This window comes from Alligator mississippiensis, chromosome 1 (assembly GCF_030867095.1).
Source record: "Alligator mississippiensis isolate rAllMis1 chromosome 1, rAllMis1, whole genome shotgun sequence".
NCBI lineage: Eukaryota > Metazoa > Chordata > Crocodylia > Alligatoridae > Alligator > Alligator mississippiensis.
Window position 1 is genome coordinate 259924467 of NC_081824.1, and position 13586 is coordinate 259938052.

The 13586-nt window shown below is 41.4% G+C and overlaps 1 protein-coding gene across 3 annotated transcripts in view; it reads left to right on the top strand.

Moving 5' to 3' along the window:
* The window catches only part of CBLB (Cbl proto-oncogene B), a 193907-nt gene that overhangs the window by 96747 nt on the left and 83574 nt on the right, over positions 1-13586 (top strand). For all 3 annotated transcript variants that reach the window (XM_019476402.2, XM_006258138.4, XM_059720558.1), the window contains exon 4: positions 1434-1580. In XM_019476402.2, coding sequence (XP_019331947.2) covers positions 1434-1580 — 147 coding nt within the window. The remainder of the gene's footprint in view (positions 1-1433; positions 1581-13586) is intronic.

Sequence of the window (13586 nt, forward strand, 5' to 3'; positions counted from 1 at the left end):
ACCTCGAAGGTGTGAAGGGCAGGAGGAGGAGGACTTGGCAATTGAAAAGGTCACCATGAGATGGCTGTTGTTTATACTGATTTTCAGGCCTGAGTTCTACAGAGGAAAAAATAAAGAACATACGGGTTTAATTAAAGAACAAAGGCTTTACCAAGGAGGATAGAGAAGAACAAATCCAGAGAATAAGGAACAGTTGGACATCCTAATTATAGACATCTGACTTTGCTACATTAATGGGAAGACTTCAGAAGAATTAACCCTACAGTCATTTTAGGATATGAGAGTGTATACTCATCAGGTTTTTTAATTACATAGATTTTTATTATAATGATAGTTATAATAGCTTTCTTGGTAGTAAAACCTCCTGCAATTCAGCTTACGTTATACAATCCTCTTCCAGTTTCTGAATATTCATTTCTTCTGACCAAATTTTTTTCCATATTTCTGTTTAATTCTAGTTAAAAATTTTCTTTTGGAAAAGCTGGGTAGTCGGGTTCACTCTCTGAGTTTAGTGATCAAGGAAAATCATATTCTTTCCATTTTGAAAAAGAGAGCATTTCTGTTCGCTTGGATAACTTGATCTGTTAAGACCTTAAGGTTGTCATGTGGCTAGAAAGACCTGATTTATGTCTGCTTTTCATAAAACAAAACAAAAAAACTACAAGCAGTTTCAAAATACTTGCACACAGTTGGTGAACACATTTTATTATGTTGTTAGTTAGTGACTGCCATGTCAAGGGAGTTTTTAAAAACATGTGATTACTTAATCTTTGTAGATACATGATTTTAAAAAAAAAATTACCTGAGGGCTATAATTTGGGAATGGACCATCTGGCCTTTCCAGAGTAGGATGCTTCTGCAATAAAGAAAAGGTGAAAAGAATCAAGAAAATAAAAATGCCATAGGCAGGATGGTTAGGATGTAGTATAGTGCCTGGTTAACTCTGTATTTCTGAAAACCTGTGTTGATATCTAATTTGTATTACAGATGAAAGTTTGTCTTCGGTAATTTGTCCATGTGCACAGTAATCAATTAACCAATATTCAGTACTTGTGCACTGATGAGGTGGGAATTTAAGAAGCAATCCTACAACATATAAAAGTTAAATTCAGGTTCTGACCTTAGATAAGAGACAAATCGTAAGGCATCAAAAGTGATTTAAAAAAAAGCCTATTCTGTTGCTGAATGAAAGTTGAGTTTTTCTTTCTGTAAAGTATAATTTGTTGATGGAATGTATGCATAGATACTAGGATGGAAATATTTTTAACACGTGAAAATACATAGTAAAACTTACTGTCTTGCCTGGAAATTGCATGGGAGGTTCTGTGTTTTCACTCCATTAGATCATGATTATATAAACACTAAAAATAAATGGGAAAATGAAAACTTATTTGCTAGTATTAAGATGTTCCACCGTTCTTTTGTTCCTGCAGGCGAAATCTTACAAAGCTGTCCCTTATCTTCAGCCATATGTTGGCAGAAATCAAAGCTATCTTTCCGAACGGCCAGTTCCAGGGTGACAACTTCCGTATCACAAAAGCAGATGCTGCTGAATTTTGGAAGAAATTTTTTGGAGACAAGTAAGTACTTGCACTGTTGCAACTGTTTGCACTGTTTTCAGGAATTTAAGTAATGGATGTAACATCACTATGCTAGAGATTACATAATGAATAGTAATCTTTAGCTTCATTTCTTTGTGGTAGTTTCAAGAGACTAAGTTTGTTTGGTTCATTATTTATACTCCCTTTTCCTATAGTTAGGATATGCTAAAAACCAAATTGTGTGACCAGGAGCATGAAAGGATATTCTGGATAACATTGCTTTTGGCATGGATATTAAGATAGTTGTGGTTGGGGTTTTTTGTTACTTTTGTTTTTAAATACGTTGTATGATGAACAGTTTTCTTTTCTGTGTTTCATGTGACAAGGACAACATGGTGGGCTGAATTAGGAAGTAGGCAAAGATTTCACAGAAAATATATTAGTTACCCTATCATGTTTTAAGTGTTGCTAAAAGTTCTAGAGCCAGTTTAAATTCTTTTGTAGTAGCTCAAGAAGATATTCCTGCCCCTTAGCAAATTTTTCAACTGAAAATGTAGTACTTGACATGTCCATAGAGTAATGTTTATCTTTATCACCTGTATTTAATATGTGCCACTTAAGAGGCGCATACTACAACTTGCATTGGTGCTTAGAGTCTAGCATTGCTATAAAACTGGGATAACCCAGGGGTTGGCAACGCCCAGCATGCATGCCAGAGTATATGGCACTCAAGGGCATTTTGCTCAACATGTCACAGCTGGCCCAGGCTCGGGGCAGCTGCCGCTGGCCACACAGCCTAGGCTGCATGTGGCAGGAAGGCTGCGAGCCCTGCTGCAGGCAGCTCAGGCTTCATGACTGGCAGCAGCTGCCTAGGTCCTGGACCAGCTGCAGCTGTGAGGCTGCAGACAGCTGCACTGGGCTCCTGAGTCCTGGCTGGATTCTGTGGTGGTAGTGGGTGTATGTACGTTTCTGGGCAGATAGCAGGGGAGGGGCCTGGGGTAGCGCAACTCCAGCCCTTCCTCCACTATGTGCCCAGAAATGTGCATACAACTGCTGCTGCCACTTCCATGGAGCCAGTGCCAGTGCTCAAGAGCCTGCCAGCCACCTGTTACAAGTAGTCAGAGCTCAGGCTGGCTGTGGTAGGCAGCCAGGAGGCTGCAAACAGCTGTACCAGGCTCTGGAGCCCTTGGCCAGGTTCCATAGTGGTGGCGGCCACATGTGCACCTCTGGGTGAACAGCGGGGGAGAGGCTGTGGTTGTGCTGCCCCGGGCAGCTAGAGGAAGGGACTGGCATGCTGCAAACAGTTGCACCAGGCTGTGGAGGACCGGCACCAGCTCTGTGCTGGTGGCAACTGCACACATGCGCCTCGGGACGCAGTGCAGGAAAGGGGCTGGGGCAGCGCAACCCTGGCTCCTCCCCCACTGTCTGCCTAGAAGCACACGTGCAGTTGCTGCCACCAGTGAGGATTAGGCCCTTCACAGCTTCCCTGCGGTCTCCCCCTGGCATGCCAAGTTGAGGTATGGATCAGGGTTGGGGTGTGTTTGGCATTCTGGCCAAAAGTGTTGCTGACCCCTGAAATAACCATTAATAAATGAAGATACCTTGCGGGTAGAGGTGAGCACTGGAAAGCATAGTGGAGACGACCAAGGTTTTAGGAAAACAGAATGCAAGGAGGAGGAGATGGGGTTTACCCTAGGCATAGGGGTTGGCATAGAAAGATGCCCAGAAGTATAGATCAGTAATTGACTGACTAAAAGGTAATACTACATGGAATACTATGAACCCAAAGGTTAGGTAGTAGTTGTGTTGTTTTTTTTAAATAACTATGTGTGCTATACAACTTGATCACTTTCATCATTAGCAACATTTATCACTACGCTCATAATTGCAGGTGTGGGAGGAGAGAAGAGATTAGTAGTCATAGAAGCCAAGAAGAAACCGTTATGATGATCTCTTCTGACCTCTTGCATGATGCAGATTGTAGAAATCACTTGGTGATATGTTACATCAAATCTTGTTAACTTCCAGATGAGCAAGAGCATTTCTTTCAAGGAGACCTACAGTTTTTATTTAGGATATTTCAAGCTATAATCTCTGCCCCTAAGTCAGGTAGTTGTTCCAGGGTCAGTCATTCTCACTTCTTTCCCATCTGAATTAATCTATTTTCAGCTACTGCGTGTTAGCTTTTGTTATGCTTTGAGTAATTTAAGCAGCCCTATGTTATCAAATTTTCTCCCAGTGTGGTACTTAAGGACCACAATAAAGTCATCACTTAACCTTACCTTTCAAGTGAACCTGTGCACATTCCATGTTGTTGCTCTTGACTCTGCTTGAAAGATCATTGAGAAAAATCAGCAAGAGGCTGGATAAAAACCTAGATTTTTTTAAAAGGAATTATGCTATTTAAAATCTGCTCTGTCACAGGAGACTCAATTAATTATTGTCAGTTACAAATAGCAAATTATAAACCTCAGTTTTTAAAATGCCCTTGTGTTTTCACCTTTTCCCTTCACTAACTTCTTCTTTGCCTTGCTCGGTCAATGGCCATCACCATTTTGATCCTTGGTCCCCTTACTCTTTTCTCTCTAGGCTCTGTCTTTGAATGGTTTTATCTGTCCTGGCTGCAACTTCCATTTGTGTGGTGGTTTACAGATCTCTGTCTCTGGAGGCTACTGGTTTTTTTTTATGGCCCCCTGTCATATTTTGACATGCTCCATCTTACCCACTCACTGTTCTGTTATGCTCGTCTGCATACGTGCTGCTGGTTTCCATGTACTCTATGTAGTGAGGTTAGTTATTTCCTCTTGTGCGAATGGCCCCCAGAGCTGTGTCAGGACCAGCATTGGGGGTTTTCAGGACAACCCAGCCCTTAGCGTTAGATTGCAGAGGATTCTAAAAAGCTTTAAAACCTTTTTTTTGATCTACTTCCCCCTTTATTTCTCTGAGATTGGAATAGGGCAACAATACATCTGTGCCATCATACATCTAAATGAGACTCTTAACTATATCTCTGTTCACTGCCTCATGCCCCTCCTCTCTTTTTTGGGGGGAGTTCTTCCTGAGCCATCTGTCAGACCTCTTGACTCTTCTTGCCTCTCTCTGGGTGAAGTGACATTTTCTGCTTGTCTTCTTTTCCTACCAGTCCTACTTCTCTAAAAAGCACAGCTTCGTCCATGTGGGTTTCTGGCATTTTTCTACCCAAGAAAGTTTAGTTTTGAATATTTAAACAAACAAATAACCCTCACAGGCGTTGACTTAACTGTGTTTGGTGAACCAGTGAATTTTACACAATGTATCTAGTTTAAATGGTAAATGTGTTGGGGCCTGAATGAGCTGTGCATGTTGTTTTGCATGGAGCCATGTGCATACAGCCCTCAGTCATTGCTTAGTATGCTGATTCTTTGAATAAGCTAAGGTCTACTCATGGTTAGCAACTCTTCCAAGCAGTGAAGAGTTAAGCTGTGCTTGGTGTTCCTGGCATTAGTGCAGGCTTGGTTAATTGCGTTTAAGTAAGTGTAAAGCATGTAACAGCATGAACGTCAAACAAACAGATGAGGAAAGTCAGGTTTTTTTTTGCCTTGCAGTTTAATCTGTTCATTAAATGAAACGCCTGAAGCCTTTTAAACATTAATTGTCTTTTAATCCATTGGGTAACACATGGAAGCATGCCTTTGGGTCTCATCTTTTTCAAATGTCTGATTTGACAAATTAGTCTGCAAATAGTTTTAGTATCCCTTTCCTAGAAATTGCACGTATTTCCACTTTTAGTGTATTGTAGGAGGTAAATCAAAATGATAAAATATCTAGTGTTCTTGCTGGTAAAGATGCTACTTTTCAAAGCTTCCAAACCTGGCTTCCTAAAATTTAAACCTCCTAGATCTTCATTATCATTGTATACAGATAGATATGTCTGCAGTACATATGAGGTTTCTACAGTAGAATTGTACTTAAACCTGAGATATTTGATTTCTTTATTTACAGTTGATCCTTTATGATTTTGCTGAATGTTATTACAAACTACATTTCCTGGTTTCTAAGGACAAATAAAAAGCAGAGACACTCCTACAGTCCCTCTTCCATCCTGATGTAATATCAGCAAAATATCACTTTTTCAGGCTTAATTTGAAATAATGGAAGCAACGTAGCAGTCCACAATCCATTTGGGTTTTATTCATCAGCCCAGTAAACTATGTCATGTTATTTTGCTAACTGCAGATATTTTTCAAAGATCTGATCCAGTTTGTGGGGTACATTAATAGATTGATAGATGTAGGGTTGGAAGGGACCTTGTAGATCTTCTAGTCCGACCCCCCTGTCTTGGGCAGGAGAGAGAACTGGGCTCAAATGACCCCAGCTAGGTAAACATCAAGCCGCCTCTTAAAGACCCCCCAAGGTAGGAGTGAGCACGGCTTCCCTTGGAAGTTGGTTTCAGATCCTAGCTGCCCTGACTGTGAAGTAGTGCTTTCTAATGTCTAGTCTAAACCTACTCTCTAGCAACTTATGGCCGTTATTCCTAGTTACTCCGGGAGGTGCTCAAGGGAACAAGGTCTCTCCCAATCCCTGCTGGTCCTCCCTAGTAAGTTTGTAGACGGTCACCAGGTCCCCCCTCAGCCTTCTCTTGCTAAGGCTGAATGGGTTAAAGTCCCATAGCCTCTCCTCGTAGGGCCTGCTCCTCTGTCCCCGGATCATGGGAGTGGCCCTCCTTTGGACCCTCTCAATGCTGTCCACATCCCTCCTGAAGTGTGGTGCCCAGAACTGGACATGATACTCCAGCTGCAGCTGACCAGTGTTGCATAGAGGGGGAGGATCACCTCCTTGGCCCTGCTTGTGATGCATCTGTGGATGCACAACAAGGTATGGTTAGCCCTACTGACCGTGCCCTCGCATTGTCGGCCCATGTTCATCTTGGAGTCAATAATGAATCCAAGATCTCTTTCTGCCACCGTGCTTTCGAGAAGGGAGTTCCCCAGCCTATACCTATGCTGCTAGTTCCTACCGCCTAAGTGCAGCACCCTGCACTTGTCAGTATTGAATCCCATCCTACTTTCATTTGCCCACCCCTATAACCTGTCCAGGTCCTGCTGTAATCTGTCCTTCCCTTCATCTGTCCTTCCCTTGCCCGCCTCACTCCAAATCTTGGTGTCATCTGCAAATTTAAACAGGGTGCTTTTCACCCCATTGTCCAAGTCACTAATAAAGAAATTGAACAGTGCGGGGCCCAAGGACCGAACCCTGGGGGACTCCACTGCTCACTTCCCTCCAGGTCAAATATGACTCGTCCACCACCACACTGAGTACAGCCCTTCAGCCAATTTGCAATCCATCTGACTCTGTCTCTCACCCCATTCTCATTAAAAAGCTAGGCGACTGTGGCATTGATGCCTACAATGTCAAAGGCCTTCCTGAAGTCCAGGAAGACTACATCCACCGCAGCACCTGCATCCAGTGATTTTGTGACCCGATCGTAGGAGGCATTCAGGTTGATCTGATGGGACCTGCCCCTAGTGAAACCATGCTGGTTGCCCTTGAGCATCATCCCTAATTTACTTTTCCTCTACTTCTAATCTTCTGACTAATCACCCAAAATTAATTAGAAACCTTTTATTTTCTTGCCCTGTAATGTACTAAGTGCTGTTGTTCAAGAACACATGCTTCTGTAATCATGCAATTTAGAACTGTTAAGCCCCTTATAACCACTGTACCATTATAACCATTCCACAAATTACCTTTTATGTGTCATAGGATGCACTTCTTTCAGAGTTTATACTCAGCCATGTACAGAGCCAGATGGTTTTGGATTGATTACTTTAAAAATAAAATAAGTAGCTAAAATAAATGGTTAGAAGGAACTTTATATAGTTATCTAACCACTCTTAGTTGTCACTTTCCCTTAGACACGGTAGCAGCAGCTATCAAGGAGAAAGACATGGTTTAAGAGATTTAGTCCAGGGGTTCCAACTCTGGTCCCGTGGGTCAGATCCAGCCTGAAGAGCTGTGTGCAGCCTGGTGAGCTGCAGAGAGAGATCCAGCCTGTAGCCTTAATTGCCACTCTGGGTTTGTGGGGTCAGGCTGCCAAGCCAGATCTAACTGCGCACTGACCCTGCACCATTCATTTCACCTGGGAGTTGGAAAGAATTGTAAGGCACAGAAGTCATGTGATGCAAATTAAAACAAATTCATGCAGAAACTCAGGGGGGTTTGATACTGTTAGAAGAATGGAGCAAGCAGGTCATTTTTGAAACAGTGTTTCGTATAAGTCTGAGGGGAGCAGTTGGAGGTCAAAAAAGCCAGGGAAGCATAAGATGTATGAATGAAGGATTGGGTCAGAATCTGGTACTGCAAGTCGGGGAGGGGTGGGGAAGGGGAGAGAGGGGAAACGGTTGGACCTTAGAGGCTTATAGAGGAAGTAATAGTGATAGTAGATGTAAGTAGTAATAAGTAATAGAAGTAAGAAGTAATATGTAATAGAGAACATAGTCAGTCATGATACCTCAGTGTCCAAGGTGGGACTGTGATTAAGGTCAGTTGAGATGTTCTCCAGATACAGGGTGTGCGGAAGGTTAGCTGTCAAGTATTATGTTTGCTAAGTTTAATGATACAAGAGGAGCTGTCGGGGAGATAGTCTGGGACACAGGACTGGATATGAGGAGATAAGGCTGCAAAAGGAGTATTGTGAATCATCTGTGCAGAGATGGTAGTTTAAGACAGGGATGGATGAATGAAATCTGAAATGGTTGACGGGTTGGAGTGTGCCAAAGGCAGAGCCACACAGAGAATGTTTGTATGCAGTTACTAGCAGAATAACAGGGGACAGGTTTACAAAAGCAGATCTAAGACAAGATTTCAAGGAGGAAAGTGGTAGTGATGGATGGAGTCAATGCCAGGACTCAAGACTGCAGCATTCAAATATGTGGTGGATGGTGAATTCTGAAGAAAACAGTTTTAGGAAAGTGAAAACATCTCCATCCCCAGTTTGTCATATTTATGGTGAAGCCAAGTCTAGTTAAATGTACAGCTAAACAGTAGTGCTAAATGGAACCATGAAATTGTAGGGCATGTAATCAGCAGTTACATTTATTTACAGATACTCTAGTAACCCCTAGTGGGTTGTAAATGTGCATATAAAACATAACCTGATAGCTTCTTCATTATCCATATTTTATCACTCAGTAGTTCTTGATGCTAATTTTTCCCAGTTCCACACTAATCTTTAATATTGCCTTACAGCTTTTTCTTAGTTTCTGTTGTGAGCAAAAATGTGGAGAATACCACAGGGAGCCATCCTGCACTGACAAGGAGAGCAGGCTAGATGACCTAACAGTTTTTTTTTCAGCCTTCTGATTTCTAGGCTACAGTGAAGTAATGCAGTGCTTTGTGACAGCTAAGAGATGAGAGTTGGGACATTCTCTATGTTACAAAATGAATTGGCACCAAGGTATCACTGCCACTGAGATGTTAAATTTTCTATAATTATGCCACTTACTTGTTTTGCTTCTAATTTTGTATTGTTAAAACTTCACAGAAAACCTGGAAGCTCTTTGGTTATTTCAGGCAAGACTGGGACATACCTTAGGTGTGAGGTCAGAGAGGAAAATGATGCCCAGGGTATGGTCCTGAGTAGCTGTGTTGTTCATAGGGATTTAAGAAAGGTAATAAGGGCTTGGTGAGAGAGATTAAAGGCTTTTTTAGCCATTTTTAGCTAAGGCAGAAAAACATTGAGAGGGGAGAGAAGTCTGAAGCAGAGAGTGATCTGCAAACTGCCTGCAGGAGATAACAGTTAAATTTTTGAGGGGATGAGATTTTCTTCTCTCTCCACCTCATTTTTGGACATTATTAGGAGTGCAGTGATAGTGAAATACTGTGAAATCTATCCAAAATTAGAATCACATTGGACCAGGAAAAAGTTCTGGCTTTTCTATCTATAACTGGGCCTTAAATTTCCTTTTTATTTCTGCATTAATTTCTAGCTTATATAGACGAAATGTACTTAATTCCCTATAAGGCATGATGTTCAAAATTTCTACTTGTCCCATGTTCTATTTTAGGTTTCACTGTATTGTAACTAGGCCTAACGTTTTGATGTCACCAGCATTTTTCATGAGGTGGATTCCTTAATTGTGCCTGTAATATTAAAATGAAGAACTTTTATTTTTACCACTTATTAAATAAGAGCCAGAACGCAACCTCTTCTCCCCTTCTTTCCCCTTACTTTGTATTGAAGTCATATCTTGGGCAGTATGTTTCCTCAGTTGAGGTAAGTGGAACAAGAAAAACTTCAGTTATATGAAGCTGAGTTTTGTAGGTGGCCAAGCTTGGGATCTGTGGTAGAATTTGCCCCCAAACCCTGATGAAGACAGGTGAAGGAAGTTGGAGCCATGAAAGTTGGAGCCATTTAAGAAGAGCTCCAGGGGTGGCCAACCTGCGGCTCCAGAGCCGCACGTGGTTCTTCAGAAGTTAATATGCGTCTCCTTGAATCTTTGCACAAGCACACAGTGACCAGCTTCCCTCATTTTCTCCCAAATGGAAGCTGGTCCCCGTGTCCTTGTGCAAAGATTCAAGGAGATGCATATTAACTTCTGAAGAACCGCATGTGGCTCCGGAGCCACAGGCTTGCCACCCCTAGATTGTGTAACCCTATAGATAGCTACGGCAGCTGATGATTGCATGTACAACTCGCGAAACCTTGTTTACTAATAAGGGCAAGGTGTGTAAGCTGCTGTGGGAAGAGAAGTCAGGAAATGCTGATGGGCTTTCTCCAAAGTTTTATGCCCTTTACCAAGGGATACATTCCTAGCCTATCTCCAGGGTTTCAGCTGCTGGAGGCCCCCACTCACCACTGCATTAGTTTTGGTGGCACTTTTGAGACGTGAGTTCCCCGTAATTGTTGTATGGACTGGAATGGTGTGAGATAGCAAAACTACGTTTTCCCCCTTGTGATGTTATTGTTCTCGGCTGCTTTGAATTGACTTGTGTAATGACAAGAACCTTTGCGATCTCATGATCTGCCATTAGTACAGGAGAGTCTGGAATGGTATTCTGAAGAAAGAAACTGTAACCCATGCTTAGTTGGAGCTTGTTTATTGTTTACTTGATTTTTCTTTTTTAATAAATAAATTTTGAGCAAAGCCATGTCCTTCAGTGGTACAAAATGTTGGCAATGAGTAAACTTCTAAGTTACGCATGTAAACATTTACTTCAGAAAAACTTGCAATCTCTGGCTTAGTGTGTAGAAAGAATTGCATGCAACTTTATCTGGCCAATTGCACGTAAACCATGTTGCTCAGAGGTACTGCATATTGAATACTTGTGCAGCAAATGGCTTATTTTCTGTCCAGCGATCTTTTTTTTCATTTAAAAAAATTTTTTTTTTTTCATAACTTGAGAATTCCAGCCTGTTCCAGGATATCCCCTGAGCAGAAAAAGAAGCTAAATGATTTGTGAATTACATGCTGAGTTCTAATCTTTTTGTTTCAAATGGTCTGGAGGAAACTTGGCTAGTGTTTAGAGCATGGTGTATGTGAGTGTGCTGATTAAGCTGACCCTTAAGATGCACCTACTTACTGTAGCTCCTTTTCCTAAGCGTGAGGTCAGTGTGTTTTAACCCAATGCCACCAATTTAACAGTACACTGATTGCTATTACCCTTGCAGAGAAATGGAAAGGCACAGTCTTCATTGGGAGTGTTTCCTTTCTGCAGGTATTTCAAATCAGAGGTAACTGTCAAGAGACCTCTACAGTGAGAGCAAAAAAAGTTAATGTGCATAAGTATTTTTCTGTGCACTGGGGATGAACACAAGCTTCCTGAGGCTTGAGAAAACAATGTAGTGGTGTTATTCTTTATATATGGACTTGCTCCAGCTTCAAATGAGCTGAAGGCAGTGCAAAGACACTGATTTACAATTAGTGAGAGTAGTTCTGTCTCTAATAAAAACCACAAAGCAAGAGGTCCATCAGCCTCCTTAGTTCAAGTTTACTTTTCGATCCACTTAACTTTGTCATTCCCTTTCTGTGCTTTCTCTCTAATGATTTTAATTATTTGTATGGCACTGTATTTGACATGTAATGCATCAGTGTTATGTTTGCATAATAAAACCATGCATCCTGAAATTAGTGGATCTTCCCAGGTAATGTAGAAGATAAATGATTGCCAATATTATGAACAGCACACTGTTGAAGTTTGGTGGCTACTATCTTCTGCTACTCAGAATATGAAATATTCCAAGAAAATTGCTTCAGTAGAAGTAGTGTACTTTGCATAGGCTGTGACAGCTTCCACGGCTACTATTAAGAGAGAGTGAGGCAGTGTTCTTAGTTAGCCTAATTCTACAGAAGACCCTAATATTATAAGACTGTCATATTGCTTTTTTTCTGATGAGCGCAGCAGAGGTAACTAACCTATCCCTTCTCAGACAAGTTTCCTCCGATCTGCCTAATGTCATCAGGCAGGTGCATAATACCTGCTAACATCCAGCACTGCGCATCATTAGAAGCATAATTCAACAAAAAAAAACACAAGGACAAAGAGCTTGGAAAATCTCTCTCTCTCTCTCCTTTTTAAGTCGTCTTTTTAAGACAACAAACAATCTTTCTATAAAATTATCTAGTAGGCATTACAAATATGGTATTCTTTAAAATAGTTCTGATCTCATTATAGGTTTGATCATTTCCTACACCAGCATCTAAAACATTTTCTCTAGTATTATTCTGCTTATTTAAATCTAATGATGATAAATCACCTGGGTGCCCTAACCCAATAACAAATACAAAAATTCCACTAGCAATGAAATAATTTGGACAGGTACTCATCTTGCCATCCAGTTCCTAAAAAAAAATCTCCCTTCTAGCTCTTCTGTCCTTGTGGGAAGCATATCTTCAGCCTTGATCCAAATAATGCGCTCTCAAACAGGATTCATTTGTATCATGTGAACCAAGTCCAGTGGAGGGCAGTGAAAGTGGTCAAGGGGGGGCTGAGGGAACTGGGCTTACTTAGTCTAGAGAAGAGAAGGCTGAAGAGGGATTTAATAGCAGCCTTCAACTACTTGAAGATGGGTTCAAAAGCGGATGGAGCTAGACTGTTCTCAGAGGTGGCAGATGACAGAACAAGGAGCAACGGTGTCAAGTTGCAGCAAGGGAAGTTTAGATTGGATATTAGGAAGAATTTTCTCACTAGGAAGGTAGTAAAATACTAGAACAGATTACCCGGAGAGGATGTAAACTCTCCATGCTTGGAGGTTTTTAAGACCCAGCTAGACAAAGCCTTGGCTGGGATCATCTAGTTGAGGATGGTCCTGCTTTGAGCATAGGGCTGGACTAGATAATCTCGTAAGGCCTCTTCCAACCCTAATTTTCTATGATTCTGAATTGCCATATTTGGGCTATTTGAACCAAGGGAAGAAGTTTGAATGTCCTGGTCTACCCACTCTCTGCCTCCTACCCATCCTTTTCCCTTGAACCACTGATTTTACTCTTGACCTAGCAACTCTATAATACAAAGGCTACAACTTGTGTTTGTCATCCTCAAGTGTGGCAGTGTAGTGTGCCAGGAAAGGAGACAGGCCTAAAATAATCCTAAATCATTTAGGACTAAAATCTGCGTCATGCCATAGTGTGAAGTAGAAATGAGTGTTCACTGGCAATCAACTGTCAGAGGCAGTTGAGCCTTAAACAGATGAGAAAAGGCCTGATCCAAAGCTCTCTGAAATTAATGGGAAGACTTTTTTGAAAGAACCTATCTTTTGGCTGTCATAAAAGGCTGTCAAGCTTTATTCCATTAGTTTATATCGCTACATGTTGTTTGTCAGGAACATTTGGTGCAAGCCGGTAGAATTCTAATATTATAAAAACTGTGTCTGTCTGTCACGCTTTATTCACACACTGATTGGCTGTCTCAGCAGAAGACCTTTAGGTTTCAAAATTATAGAAATTAAGTAGGTACTCATAACTTGAATTCATGGTGAATTTGGTGTGCATGGTTTCTATACCACAGGTTGACATTAGAGAACAAAGTTTGGAACCCTAAGTCAGGGCACATTTTGTTCTTTCTTTA